At 35.9% G+C, this 16,234-nt stretch overlaps 1 protein-coding gene across 15 annotated transcripts in view; it reads right to left on the reverse strand.

Annotated features, from left to right (window-relative positions):
* Nucleotides 1–16,234, reverse strand: part of KIF1B (kinesin family member 1B) — a 188,391-nt gene that overhangs the window by 43,212 nt on the left and 128,945 nt on the right. For all 15 annotated transcript variants that reach the window (XM_074306314.1, XM_074306312.1, XM_074306310.1 and 12 more), the window contains 4 exons: nt 12,003–12,121; nt 1,934–2,019; nt 884–1,013; nt 563–725 (listed from right to left, as the gene is read on the reverse strand). In XM_074306314.1, the coding sequence (XP_074162415.1) occupies nt 563–725; nt 884–1,013; nt 1,934–2,019; nt 12,003–12,121 (498 nt within the window). The remainder of the gene's footprint in view (nt 1–562; nt 726–883; nt 1,014–1,933; nt 2,020–12,002; nt 12,122–16,234) is intronic.

The following is a 16,234-nucleotide window of genomic DNA, read 5'->3' on the forward strand; positions in this document are numbered from 1 at the left end:
CTGCCTCAGAGCACATGATTTAAAAAAAAAAAAAACCTGTTTCAGAGCCTCTCTCTTGTTGAACAAATCATGAAACTGAGAATCAGCTGGCCTCTTGCTCTTCACTTCATGTACTACTGATCATTACATATGGATTGTCTCCTCTACTTAAAATCACAAATGCTATCTCATATAGAAATTATTACTTAGTATAAAGGAATAAATGGCTATCAGTGACAGCTAAGCATGGGTCACAGTTTTCAGACTCCACTGTCTTATTTCAGTGTCTAAGTGTCATGAGATGGCTCTTCTAACAATAACTTCCTAATCAATCCAGTTCTATGCTTCTGACAAAGGTTGACTGCTTAACTATTAGAATATTATTGCCAAAAAGAGAAAACATTCAAATCTCTATAAGAAGAAAATTATATCAACAACTTAATTTTATTCTATTAATTTTATATTTCTTGTTCTCATTTCTGTCCTGTGTAAAGAAAGCATTGTTTTAGGGTATACTTTTCTTATACAAGACAAATTGTGAAGAGAGATAAAAAAAAAAAAAACCCTCAACAGCTTTACTTACTTGAATTGGCAGAAGATGTCCGCATATTCTGGGAGAATACCACTGGCCTGTAATACAGTCACACGGAAAGTGAATGCACTGCCCAGTTTCAGATGATCTCCAACCTCTTCAGGAAACCCTTCCATCACCATTTTACCATCCAGCAAAGTGCCTGACTTTAAGTCTAGAGAGGAAGAAATGGCAATTGTGTGGTTGATATTATATACAACTCTTCTTTAAGAAATTAGTCTGACCCTGATCAAAGGAAGCTTCTGGAATGCTTACCTTTACTAATAAGAAAGAAACATCCCTTCCCCACCATCACATGTTTTTTTCATTTACCTGGCTCATTTCCACGAATGATTTCTTCTGGAGGAGTAATGATGTCAGAACTCTGACCTTGCCCTTCTACAATCCTTAGTTCTTCAAGGGACAATCCAGAGCGAGTCATTGCAACTGAAGAAAAATCATTCTGAAAATAAGGCAAAGAGTCACAAGTGACCTAGCATTCTAATACTATTAAAAAAAATTTTGTCTTGGGGCAGCTAGGTGGCACAGTGGATAGAGCACCAGCCTTGAATTCAGGAGGACCTGAATTCAAATTGGTCTCAGACACTTAACACTGTGTGACCCTGGGCAAGTCACTTAACCCCAGCCTCAGGGGGAAAAAAAGGACCAGTATTTAAAAATACATGATTAAAGAGATTAGAAATTATAAAAGTATTACTTGAATTTTTAAATCTTAAATAGAGGGGCAGCTAAGTGGTATAGTGGATAGACCACTGGCCCTGAAGTCAGGAGGATGTGAGTTCAAATCTGGCCTCAGACACTTAACATTTCCTAGCTGTGTGACCCTGGGCAAAGTCAATTAACCCCAATTGCCTCAGAAAAAAAAACAAAAAATAAAATTTAAATAGTTTTGTTGTAATACTGTAACTTTTTAAAATGTAAAATTCAGAACAAAAATTATTTCTTTAAAAAAAAGTACCTGGTAAATGCTGAAAATTATCTTTGCGTGTATTTGGAAAAATAAAATATTATTAAAAAAACAAAAAACAAAAAAATAAAAAATATACCTGTTTAAAACTATCTGAAACAAATAAACAAAAAAAGACAGTAAGAGACAGCTCCCCTCTGTTTGAGGAAGATATGGAAAAAGGAGGCAGACTGATAAGGGTTGGAATCAATATTGATTTGACAATGCCAAGCTGATGACAATGGCTAATAATAATAAGTTAAAATTTTCTGACAACTTCCCAGGAATTGGATGTATAAATTGTTTTGCAGCCAACAGTAGTGTAGGATTTGTGGTCCAATTTCTAGAGCTTTCTTTCCACATTTTTCTTCTACACCCCCCAACCTCAAATCTTCCTATTTTATTTGAAGCCTTACCTGATTAAAATATTCATTATCAAATGATATTTTAGCTGTCCCTGACTGCCGAATTCCAGAGCCATAATCGGGAGCTTCTTCATCAGCTGTTGAAATAAAAAAAAGAAAAAATCCAACATTGTAAGCCAAGGCTAAAATCAAAGTAGGGCTCAATAAAGACTAAATTCTTGGGCTAAAAGTGAACAATATCATTAGACTGTTGACGTCTTGCCAGTTGAAATTCTGAAAACTGGACAACATTAGATCTATCTAAGAAGATCTAACAAGGAATAGAGATGGAACAACTCAAGTAAAACAATTCAGTTAATTCATTTTAATCTATTTGTCCAAATAAGACTATAAATAAGCAAAAAATGCAATCAGACAAATGGGTTGAATTACTATAATACTCATAACAATTAAACCAGTTCCAAAGAACTATGAATCTTAAACCAGTCCTATTATAGATTCCTGATGTAATAAATACTGTATAGTGATAGTATTACACTACTTAACACCTCCCATATAGCAACTACTTTATTTTTTATAATACACAAGATAGAAATGTTTTTACATTATATCAAACATTTTGGGAATTCCCTCCACAGTCTGATTTAAAAACACTATCAATAAAATAAGCTGCTTTAGTGGAGTAATAAGCAAATGGGGATTCATGTAATACTTGAATGCTAGACCTGTACATGTCAGGAAGGCATCACCTCCTGAGGAAGCTCATTCTACTTTGGAATAGTTCTAATTCCTGGGAAGTTTTTTCCTGAAATCAAAAGTTTGAATGTGGCTCTTTACAATTTGCACTCACTCGTATTTCAGCGCTTGAAGGTGCTCTCCCACCCTATTTTACTCCACAAAAGTCTATTCTAGGCTCACATCCCTAGTTATCGCAATTAAACAGTTTTCCTCCAAGTAGGGTCTGAAGATTCACCACCAATTCTAACCATCCTGGCTAAATATTTTCTGCCTTCCTAATTTCCTTTTTACTCTGTGGTACTTAAAGTAAGCACATTACTCCAGACATGGTCTGACTAGGTCTGAGTTCATCAGAACCCTAAGTTCCTTAGCCTTGAAGTTCCCTACTTTTTCCAGTGTAGTTACTTAAGTGACAGGGGCAGAATTTGTATCCAGGCCTTCATGACTCTAAAACTGTATTCTATCCACTAAAACATGTTGCTGCCATTACTGCCACCCCAACTCTTCCCATTCCTTCATCCACATAAAACCCCATCTTGTAATAAGCAAAATAAATTACATAGGAGAAGAATTATTAATCATTCAAGGTCAGAGAGGCAACATTATGTGGTTAAAGGTCTGCTGGACTTGGATTCAGAAGGCCCAGGTTTAAATTTCAGCTTTGTGTGCTGGCCCAATCGTTTGATGTATACAGAGAATTGTGGGAGGGACTACAAAGTGGGGAGAGACTAGCCAGACTAACTCTGGGCAGGAGACAAGGGAGTGCAGTCGCAGAGATCCTACACATCCATTCCCCCTTGGCTTCTGCCACTAGAGACCAAGAATAAAGCCTTTTGCTTATCCTGACTCCAACTGATTCTGAGGTGTCCAGGGTGTGTGGTCACCACATTTGGTGCCTAACGTGGAACCAAGGACCCTAATTTCACTGAAGAAGCCCTTGGGGACCAGGAAAATAGGGTAAGTATTTTAATAGACAAACAGGGAACTCACTTTGTTAAGGGGTGACAATTTTTACACATGGGTCTCCATTAAAGATAACCATACTATTGCATAATTGGAGATGCATTCTTGAAGAAAAGGTTTCTAAAGTTCCTCTTAAAGGATCAACTATCTTTACAGATGCATCCAAACATAATATTTGTGCTGTATACTCTTGTGACTTAACTATAAAGAGAGTAGTCAGAACTCCTTTTCAGTCCACTCAGCAGAATGAATTGTATGTACTCATTTCTTATTTATTATCTAGGAAATATAAATATAATACCTGGAACAGAGAATTGCCACAGCCCAAATAAAATTTGTAGCCTCTAATATATATCAGCTCTTTAAGGAACTTCAAGAGCAAGTGAGAAAGCATTCAGGTAAGATTTATATCTTGCATGTACACTCTCATAGTGGACTTCCAGGTCCTATTTTTGATGGTAATTCAAAGACAGATAGCCTTCTAACCATGTTGGCCAATATTCCTTTATTTCAAGAAGCCCAAGAATCTCATTTTAAATATCATCAGGCTGCTCGAGCTTTACATTTACAATTTGGAATAACAAGAGAGGAAGTTAGGAGCATAATAAAAGCCTGTACAGCTTGCATTCCTTTCCATGCTCCTACAGTCCCTCCAGGGAAGAACCCTTGTAGTTTGAGACCTAATGAAATTTGGCAAATGGATGTGACCCATTATAAATCTTTTGGTCGTCTGTCTTTTATCTATCTTGTAGTAGACACTTTTTCACTTTTGCAATATCAGCAGCAAAAGAGACAGCCCGAGTATTCACTGAATTCCTTATATAAGCATTTGCAATTATGGGTATGCCACAAGTAATAAAAACAGATAACGGACCTGCATATACTTCTAAACATTTTACACACTTTTGTGTACAGTATAAGATTTTACACACTACTGGCATACCTTTTAATCCCCAAGAACAGGCAATAGTAGAGAGGAGAAACAGAGACATTAAGACACTCCTCCAAAAACAAAAGAAAGGGGGAGCCACAGATAACCCTAGAGAACTTCTAAATCTAGCTCTTTATACTATTAACTTCTTGATTTTTGACAAAGATGCACTGGCTCTGGCAGACAGGTTTTATATCCCACCAGAAAGGCCGTGTCCAGTGTGAGCAGCTCCACTGTCTTTAGATAATTGCCAGGTCATATGGAGAGACCCAGAAAGTGATGAATGGAAGGGACCAGATAGGTTAACTGCTTGGGGGAGAGGGTTTGCTTGTATCTCTACAGATGGAGAAGGAATCAGATGGGTGCCAACGAGCCGTATTTGCCTTGTCTATCGGAAAGAGACAGAGCAGACCCTTGAAAACGAAGAAGCCCAAGAAACATCAGGTGGATCCGTTGCTGACTGTGCCCACCACTGAAAGAGCCTGGCATTTATGGTATTTGACTCATGGATATCAAAAATTGTTGGACTTCAAAATCCTCAGAAATCACTGGATTCTCTGAGACATGTTAAGACTGTTGTTGGACTTCAAAACCCTCAGGAATCTTTGGATTCTCTGAGACATGATAAGACTGCTGTAGGACTTGAAAACCCTCAGGAATGAGTGGATTCTGTGAGACATGATAAGACTATTGTGGGACTTCCAAATCTGCAGGAATCATTGGATTCCCTAACACATAAAAAGACTATTGCAGGACTTCAAAAACTTGTGGGGACCATTGGATTCCCTGACATGTGAAGCAACGGACAATAGATTGGTTTTGCACTATCTCTTGGCTGCTAAAGAAGGTATATGTGTGACTGATGTTTACATACCCTCCTTCTAGGACTTCTGGAAATCTTTTACAACACTATGTTGATTTATATTGTTTGTTATATCACTACTTGCATGTACAATTCATGTTTGTTACAACACATTCAGCCTGCCCTAGCTGTGGGAGAGTCATCACTAATAGCTTGTGCGTTATTGCTATGTGCTTGTGTAATACACAAGCTGATGGGTTTGTGCATTCCTGTTTCTAATAAGACCCTTCAGCCCAGAAACCCACTAGCAATCCCCACTTCCCTTTAGTGCTTTTCATCTCCCTTCCTGAGATGTCAGGGAGGGCATGATTATCTCCTTTTTAGTGCTTTCACCTCCCTTCTTGAGAAGTCAGGGAGGGCGTGATCACCTCCCTTTTGGAGTTCTCACCTCCCTGAGAAGTCAGGGATAGCGTGACCTGAAAGCAGGAGATTTAAGGGGCTGAAACCCTTAAGTCAATGCACTGAGGTTGGACATCAAGCACTTAAGGCTAATTACTGATTGGACAATACTTTATAAGAATATGCTTGGAAAATGGCCCTTCCCACTATCCTGTGCTGGTCCACTCCTTTGGTATATACAGAGAATTGTGGGAGGGACTAGGAGGTGGAGAGAGACTAGCCAGACTGACTCTGGGCAGGAGATGAGGGAGAGAAGCCACAGAGATCCTATGCATCCATTCCCCCTTTGGCTTCTGCTGCTAGAGACCAAGAATAAAGACTTTTGCTTATCCTGACTCCGGCTGATTCTGAGGTGTCCAGGGTGCTAACACGATCACCACAGCTTTGCTACTCTATTGTCTTGGAAACGTTCAGCAAGTTCCTTAACTTGTCTGGACCTCAATTTCCTTAACCAAAAATCAAAAGCATTTGGGGTAGACTGCTTCCAAAGTCCCGGATAGCTCTAAATCTATGACCCTATGACAGCTGACAATTAAAAAAAATTCAACTGCTAAGGAACTGAAAAGCTTTGCATGAAAAAAATCACTGCAGCTAGGATAAGCAGAAAAGCGGTCAATTGAGAAAAATCTCTGTGTCAGGTATTTCTGAAAAAGATCTGATACAAAAGATATGATATGGAATATTACTCCAAATCACTACAGTAAAGAGATGCAAATCAATCTAATTCTGTTTTACATCCAGTAAAATTAATAAAGACAAAAGATACTAAAGGAAGTTGCAAAGAGTGGTCAGTTTTAAACTTTGGCAGAGCTGTACAATTTATAAAAACAATGTGTAATTATGCTAAGAAAGTAACTAAAATATCAATATCCTTTGAGTCAGAAGCCCCATTACTAGGCATATGTTCCAAATAGGTTAAAAACAGAATAGATTTCATATACACCAGTAATAGCATTTTTTGTAGTAGCAAAAAATTGGAAACAACGTAACTCCTAGTATATTAGAAAAGAGCTAATCAAATTGTGATGGATGAATATAAGAAAATATTACTATAGTATAAGAAATGATGAATAGAAAGAAAACAGAGAAATATGGGCAGACTTATATGAACTAATGCAAAGAGAAACAAATAAAATTAAGAAAATATAAATTACTGCAACAATGTAAAATAGAAAGAAAAAGACTGAATGTGGTGTAAGGGTAGCTAGGTGGCACAGTGCACAGCCATGAATTTAAATCTGCCATCAGGCACTCACTAGCTGTGTGACCCTAGGTCATTTAATCTCTGCCTGTCTCAGTTTCCTCATCTATAACAGGCTCTATGTAATAGTGAGGCTCAAATGAGATAAAATTTGCCCAAATCACTTAGGTACTATGTAAATGTTAATTCCTTTTCTCTTCCCCATTGTGTAAGAATAACAAACAAACTAGCCCAGAAAGAGATTTTATAATATGCCTCCCTCCCTTTTTTGCAGATGTTGGGAATTATGGGTATATAATATTGCATATACTGTTCATCTTGGTTAATTTGTTGGTTAGTTTCACAGAATTTTTTTTTTAACTTTCTTTTTTTATTCTTTGTAATAAATAATAAATTTTTGGGTAGAGGATTAGGAAGTGAGGAAGACAAAAACAACTGATATTTATAACATTTTAAAATAAAAATGAATAAACATACTTCAGCGATTTTGTCTAAATCAATGATAAAAATGTTAAACAGCATAGCCATCTTCTCCATCAGAGACCTTCCACAGGGTGACACAAAATAATTATTAACTAGACTGGTTTTAGCCAAGCACCCCTGAATTCACTTAACTGTAGTCCAGTTTAGCCCACAAGTCTCCACCTTGCCCATAAGATCAGCATCAGTGATTTTATCAAATCCCTTGTGAGGTCACTCTTACCAAGAGAAAACATTTTTCATTCCCCTACTATTCCATTTCAGTCAGTGTCAGAGAGGGACAATTTCACTGGTAGACACCAGCACAATTCATAAAAAGCAGTCAGTTGGTAGAAGTATCTCAAATTGTTTTATGTTTAAAGAAGTTTAGTGGCACATACATGGCAGAGAAAGGAATGGACAGAGTCTTCCTGGTTTCAAGTCCAGCACTCTGACCATTATACCATAGTTTAGCCACCTTATCAAAAAAGGAAATGAGGTTCACATGATTTGACCAGGTCTTGATAAAACAACAACAACAAAAAAAACCCCAAAACCTGTAGGCTGTTTGTATTAAACACTTCCCCTTCAAATGTTAACTAGCCAACTCATTAAGAATACATTCTAGGGGCAGCTAGGTGGCACTGTGGTAGAGCACTAGATCAGTCCTCCTGACCTGAATTCAAATCTAGCCTCAGACAATTAATGCTTCCTGGCTGTGTGGCTGTGGGCAAGCCACTTAATCCCAATTGCCTCAGCGAAACACAAAAACAAAAACAATCCTAGAAAATTTTCAAGACTCAAAGTCAAGTTTACTGGTCCACAAAGATTCCCTTCTTTTCTTTCCCTCCTCTCCTCCCAAATTGGGACATTTATCCCTTATCCAATGGTTTCATTTTCTTTCAAATTTTCCATGACCTTTCAACAACAACTGATAATGGCTCAGAAATTATATAATACATTTCTCTGTACCCCAGGATGTAATTCATCTGAGCCAAGTGATCTGAACATTCCTAGGTGAGCTAGGTTCCCTCTATTATCATATTTTCTTTTCCATTCAAAATACCATTCTCCAAGGTAGGGAAAACAGAAACTTTGAGTTGAGTACCTCTATGTTTCTTTACTATCTATTACTTTCTTCCTATTCAGTAAGTAGTCCCTAGCTCTTCTTTGATTTTTTTTTCTTCTCCTCATAACTAAAAAACAAATGACTTTTGTCATACTTGGCTTTCTTTGCTACCTCAGCTCATTCTGAGTTTTAATTACTCCTATGGGCAATGTCTATTTACTCTAGTTAGATCTTTATAGGCTACACACAAATTGATGTGAATGAATTAAATTCTACCTGGGTTTCTTGAGAGCAAGGAATATTATTGTTTACCTTTGTATTCTCATACTTTTTATGATGCTTTGCATGTAGTGTTTTCATGATTGATGACTTATTATTCTTTGAAAGTAATCAGGGTTGATTGACTTGCCTAGAGTCTCCACAGCAAGTTAAATATCTGAGGCTGGATTTAACTCAAATCCTTTTGACTCTGGGACAGATGCTCTAACCCAGTGACTTGACAAATTACTGAGAAACTCATCTAGTCCAGAAGAGAGCTGAGTCATATAGGCCATTTGATTTTGGTCTCTTTGCCAAATCTGTCAACCAAGAGACAAATTATTCCCAAAAGATTTTTAATAGACAGTTAATTTTTTTTTAAAAAAGTATCTAGTTGGAAATGAAATAGTCATTCAGGAACAACACAGGGATCAAATAGTTGTCACTAAGAAACTAATGTCATTTTCAAGATTGACAAACTAATGTATTTATTACCCAGGCATGAGAGCACTTACTTTCATTATATGAGCAATTCTACTGTTGCTAAGGTAAATCTATAATCTCAGCTTACATAAGTGTGAATGTTGTACATAATTCTCCTAGGCAGAAGGGCTGTTTCACTCACGACCTTTATCCCCTCATATGCCTTGAAACTCTGATTCTTTCTGCTTAAGTATCAGTCCCTGAGGTCAGTTATAAATGAGCTGTGATCCAGACACTCACAACAGTAGCTATTTTGGTACTCTTTTATAAAAGTAATCTGCCAAAGGTATAGGAAGAAATAGGATCAGATATAAAAGTAGAGGCCTTGGTGAAAGGAATAGCCATCTTTCATCAGAGATGGTTTTAAGTGATAAAATTTAGAAGAAAAAGTTCCTAGTTTAAAAACCTCTAATGTCTTAGAAAACAAAAAGGGAAGTTCCTCAAAAAAAGAGAATTGGAGAGGGAATGATATAGAAGACCAAAGGAAGGAAGTGAAGGTTTGGAAGAGCACAGAGATTCAATTAGGGAAGAATAAAAGGCAGCAGGGACCCAGTAGAGAATAGATAACAAATTATTAATGGATTTAGGCAGGAGGACCTGGAGAAGGTATGAAAGCAGCAGATGGAGAGTAATTTACTGCAGCTATTTTCTAAAGCGTGGGTGAGCGTGTGCCTGTACTAGTGTACAAGCAGGCAGATGTGCTTTCTTCTTCCTTTTCAATTAAAGGACATTCTAATTAGATTCCAGGTAAATACTTCCCATAATTCCTATATAAGCAAGTATCCAGAAAGCCAAATCTCATTCTAAAACCACCTCTTTTTAGGGAGTCAGGGAGGGGCAGCTATGCCTTTCTGATTTGAAGCCTGCTCCCTCAGTTATTCATAAGTAATGAAAACACCACACCTGTATCCTTAAGCCTTTACTTTTTTTTGGAAGACTACATAATCTTAAGCAAAGGCTACTGTGCTTTCAGCTTCACATAAAAAAAACATATTTCTATGGTTTAGTTATTTTACTACAACACTGGAGAATTGTAACAGATTGATATAGTATAATTGTCTGGTACCACTATTATTAATGATGAGAAGAGGTCATTGTAAATCTGATAAACCTATTCCACCTTATGTCAGTTCATCATCATCCTTCTAGTTTCATTTAGAAACACTTTTCAGATGGCTGGCCTTAATTGGATTTTAAATGGTAAGCCATCAATAGACTCATGTCCCCTACCACCTTTACCTTTACTATTAAATGTTTCCTATTTTTCAGAGTCCAAAACTAGTGGTTGAATGGGAACAATTGTAATGGTATACAGTATCATCTCAATTTTATCCTTTATTCTAATCAGGTAGTGATGATGAATTTTGCTATAAACCACTGTTAATCCAAAGGCACACAAGAAATTGATTCTGAAAATGGCTCCCACAATGGTCACAGCTTGTTGCTATCAAGATATATTCGATTTCAATTTTTGTCAAGATTTTTGGTGTCTCCTCACTATCCAATTCCTTTTTAGCTTTCTTATTGAAAAAAACTTTCAGAATATGTGTATGAGGCTTCCGAATCATTTACAAACCTCTTATCATAATTAATCTTTTAAAATGCCAAATCATTTTTCCTAGTATTTTAAAATGTTTTCCCCCAGTGTTACCTTCAAACTAAAAGTATTAAAGTATACAATGAATTGCTTTGGAGGGGTTTGTTACTTTTCAGTTATTTCAGCTTTTTCTGACTCTTCGTGACCTTAGTAAAGATATTTCCTTCTCTAGCTCATTCTATGTATGAGGAAACTGAGGCAAAGAGGGTTAAGTGACTTGCCCAGGGTAATACAGCTAATAAGTGTCTAAGATTGGATTTGAACTCAGGTTTTCCTTTCTTCAGACCCTATGTTCTCTCCACTGTAACACTTTGGAGGACTTTATTGAGCTCTTATATTTTTTCAATTTCAATCTCTACAACAAACAAACTGTAATTATTCAATGGTAGTGTGTTTTTTTTTTGAGCTCAAATATCCCATGAAAATTTTCTTATTTTCTCTAGATACATAATGAAGACAATTCCTGCAGTTCCATTACTTATTCATCTATAAGATTAACCTGTGGATAACCCTTCCATTTAACTTCAGTTTCTTTATGCCTGATGATATCATTTATATGACAAATATCTTAATGCATTAATGGTTTGGGTGTTTCAGTATTGTACAGACTCTTTGATTGTGGGATAGAGATTTCACATTTAGGGTACTGAAAATTAAATGACTATTTGCATGTGGTCTAAAAACTGCATAACTGGCAGCCCCCTCTGCCTCCTCCTCTATTTCTATATGACCATTCTTTGAGCTCTAAATTTATGATACTCTGATCAAAGGCCATTGTGCCTTCTGTTCTGTTTCTGATCTGTTGTCATATTAGACAGGACCTTGACAGGATGCTAGGACCTAGGGGCCAACTTTATGATGTGGATCTCTCTTGTTATATATAGATAGACTGTAATCTGTCACTGGGACCATACTCTGCAATTTGGGAGAAACTGAATTTTGTTTGCATACCCTTTATAAATCTAAGGTCCATACACAAATATGGTGAGCCACTGGAAATTTCATGGAGAAAATATTTTTCATGAAGAACCATTTTTTTTTTAAAGAAACAAAGATATCTGAAAATGTAAACAAATAATAACAGTGATGACTGTAACGATTTTTTGCTAAATATCAAATCAGAAAATATAAAGCTGTTTTATGAAATGGCATTTACTTACCTGCAATAGCTTGTACTGCCACACGCAGAAATCCCCGAACTTCTCCCTTCTCACTGACAATAGCCACTCTATGAATCAGGGGTACTGGGTATAACAGGTTACTCAGGTATACAAATGCCCTAGTCACAGAAGTAGAAAGACAGACATTATAGCCTTGACTACAGAGAAAATCCAGCATTTGGATTCATGGAATCTTCACGAAGTCTCTTGCTGACTTTTTTTTTTTTAATTTATTTAACAAGGTTCCCTCTTAGACTATACTGCACTGTTAGGTTGCTTCTAAATAGCTTCTAATAGGACAATTGCTCACATGAATACAATCAAGTTCTTGGCAAAACTTTGGCAAAGACTGAACTACATCATTATTTTCTTTCTCAATTAAAACAGGTGGATGATTGACAACTGAGAGCTAAATGAATTCTATAAAGTTTGTTAAGAGAAAAAAATCAATTTATGAACTTATTGGACTTTATGCACAAGTAATGGCATTAGATGATTTGTTGTATTCCCGACCCAACCCCAATGGTTACAACAAAAAGCAGAGACATAAAAGACAAAGAAATGTGGCTGAGACTCAAAGTACAGCTCAAGAAACTGATATTACTCAAAACAATGTCTATTAGCATTATGATAAAGAATTTATGTTATAAAAAAGAATTTCTATCAGGAAAGAAAAGTGGCATATAGAAGAAACAGATACAGTGGCAGAAAGCCTGTACCATCATCATTTTCTGAATAAAATAGTTTGGGGAGACGTTGGGAGAGCATCAAGATAAAATTACCACAAAGAACTAAAAAGCTACTTCTCATGGGAATGTGTGTATGTTTCTATGTGTATATAAATATACACATGCTATTTCTGTCTATCTCTCCCCCCATACTCTCTAAATTATCAGGAAATAAAATAATCCTGTGTGGGGATTAAAATGTAAAATTACAGACCTGATTTTTTTTTTGAGACCTGATTTTTAATATTATAAATTAACTAGAGTCCTCTCACATTTGGCTTCTCTCCTTTTCAATTAATTAGTAAAAATTATTTTTATTTTAAAAAAGCTTTGGTTGATGCAACTAAAAAAAAAAAACAAGTCTAATATCAACTCAAAGCTTCAGATATTAGTTTGGATCAACAAACAGGAGACAGTCCATTGCTTTCACCTAGCATACATTGGTCTTCTGATATAAAAGAAAAGCAATAAACATCTAAGAAATTAAATAATTACTTCATATGAAACATAATTCTCTAATCTGTCCTTTAGACCCTGGAATAAATAAATTGGAAACAAAGGCAACCTCCCCCCTCCCCCACACAAAATGGGTATAGAAATTTCAATTACAAAATATCTAAACAATTAAAATGATAAAAGAAAGCAAACTATATTACAGAAAAAGAAAAGGTTACTAAAGCTTTAAAACTACAAATGAAACAAATGTACATAAACAACAAAAGAACTATAAATCTACAACAAAATAGAAAATATTTTCAGTCTGCTCCAAAGTACAGGCATTATTAAAATAGGGAGTATTTAACTCTGTGGTATAATTTAAAATAACCTCAAAAAAAAAAGTTAGATTAAATCCTAGGTCTTTTGAAGATAATTTCACACAAAATTAGCAACTACAGATTACTTATTAAAAAGTCAATGCAATTTAAAATCTGTTTTAACTGGGTACTGAATTATGTTTTTTTGTTTTTGTTTTTTTTCACTCACAAGAATGAAAGACAAAATATACCTCCAAAAGAGTATGCAGTATGCCCTGATTCTTTATCTGGATAAAAGACTTCAGCCCTGTCCTTTCTCTTAATCTCATTTGGGAGGGTATATAAATGATAGTAGGCCTCATTATAGAAAAGAAGGACAAAGGTACTGAGTCTACATGGTTAAAGGCTGTACTTTATGAATGACATGAAAACATATAATTGTAGAACAGGCAGGAACCTTTAACATTATTCCAACCTTAAAAAATGATCATCTAAAAATTGAAATCCCACCCTTTGAAAAAGGAAGATCACCTCTCAGATGGGCTAATGAACATGACTACAAAGTCACACAAGATAAGGTCCTTCTTTAGTACCCATCATCTTTTGCTACTAATGGTAATGTCTCCTTTAAAAACATGAATCTGCCTCACAGTGACTTTGTAAAGATGGCTTCTGATTAAAGACACCTGGAATCTCTATAGTGGCATATCTCTGAGCACGGGCATAAAAGCAGTTGTGACTGCAGTTACTGTGAACATACCATCTATATCAGGGCTTCTTAAATTTTTTTCACTCATGACACCTTAGTGCCCAAGAAATTTCAAGTGACCTCAAATATATAGGTAGATAAAACAAGGTATACAAATTAAATATTTTGTGATAATCATAATTTTGGAACCACCCATATTCAGTGATGAGACCCCATATGAAGTCATGACCCATAGTTTAAGAAGCTGGAATCTGTTTTGTTTTTGTTTTGTTTTTTGTTTTTCCTGAGCTGGGGTTCAGTGACTTGCCCAGGATCACACAGCTGGTGTTAAGTGTCTGAGACCAGATATGAACTCGGGTCCTCCTGAATTCAAGGCCGGTGCTCTATCTATCCACTGAGCCACCTAGCTGCCCCCTAGAAGCTGGAATCTGGATATCAGAAGTTCTTTGGTCTCAGGGAACACGTTAGTGAAAAATGAAGGCTACAGACCAAATTCTTCTAATATTTTAAAGAAAAGAACTTTTCAATCATCTTATTATAGAGTACCCTTAAACCTTGGCCAAGCAGACTGAAAGTGGAGGAGGGGTGGTGGAGGCAAAACACATATTAGATGAAACAATGGCAAGTTAAAATGGAACAAGCACACCAGAACATAAAATGAATATTAAAAAAAATTCACACCATTAAAGAAATTCCACACAACTAGTAATTTTTATAAAAATACAGGATAACTGTTCATCATTTAAAAAAGGCAGACTATAATCATCTTTACTGTAAACCTCCCCCTTTCCCAGAAACATTAATTACTTAATACTGTGTCCCAAATATTATTGAATGGTTCATGATATCCCAATATATCTTAAGAGATGGCTAAAGGGACAAGCTCTTTTTATTTTCATACAACGATCCAGTAAAAGGCAGCCAAAGCTGAAAATCAAATGCTACAAGTAGAATAACACGAGAAATTGAAAATTTAAGACTGAACAGTATTTTTAGTTATAGCCTAAAAGGGACATATACTCTTTTTTTTTTTTTAATTATAGCTTTTTATTGACAGAACATATGCATGGGTAATTTTTCAACTTTGAAGGGACATATAATCTTGTGAATCATCACAAAGGCAAAAAAGGAATCTACTCCTCTGATATATATGCAATGAAGACTTCACATTTTGAAAAAAAATGGATGAAGATTACTTTTCTTTTTTTTTTTTTTTTTGAAGATTACTTTTCTAAGACATTTAGCAATTTATTAAAGACAAAATACAATGCTAGATGAACAAAAAGTCTAATCTACATATAGAGTCTCTGTTCAAAGACAGCAAGCACAGGGCAAAAACACAGAGAAGATGATTATTTCTCATTTTACTGATTTCTGAGATTTCTTTCTTGCTTTTTGGTTTCTCCAGCTGCTTCAAAATTAGTTCAAAGATGAGGCCCGGAACAGTGCCCAAATGGGAAGGCACAGAATTAACTCTATTAATGGCCAAAGGAATCAAGCAAAAGCAACTGTTCTATACCTACTCAAATCAAATATAATAGTATTTGCATCATAGTAAACGAATAGTAATCAATGAAATTGCCTACAATTAAGGAAAAAACACATATCTCTCAAGGGTCAATACATTTCTGCCTTGAAATGGGTTGTAACCCAAGATGCCTCTTCCAGTATTGCCAAGTAGCAGCCTTCCATTTGGCTGTTATTAGTAGAGAAATGACCCATCATTGCTCAGAGTGAACGCAAAGGCAGCTTGAAGTAATGCAGGCTGACCTCTAATAATCAAGAAAGCTAAGGGTCAGAGAAGTTATATCATTTGCCCACTGTCATACAAATTAGTGAGAGAGAAAAGAAAATTTTTACCTCCACTCTCAGGGCAGTGTTTTTTCCACCATAATGTTGTATTTAATACATTCGAATGGCACATGGCACATAGGAGAACCAGTTAGCAGTTGTAGGGAATGCACAGGAATCCCTGAGATGAAGGAACTCAGATATAGTACTTCCTTCCAGCTGCTTTCAATATTTTTAGTATGAAGTTTA

Source organism: Sminthopsis crassicaudata, chromosome 3 (genome assembly GCF_048593235.1).
Source record: "Sminthopsis crassicaudata isolate SCR6 chromosome 3, ASM4859323v1, whole genome shotgun sequence".
Lineage (NCBI taxonomy): Eukaryota > Metazoa > Chordata > Mammalia > Dasyuromorphia > Dasyuridae > Sminthopsis > Sminthopsis crassicaudata.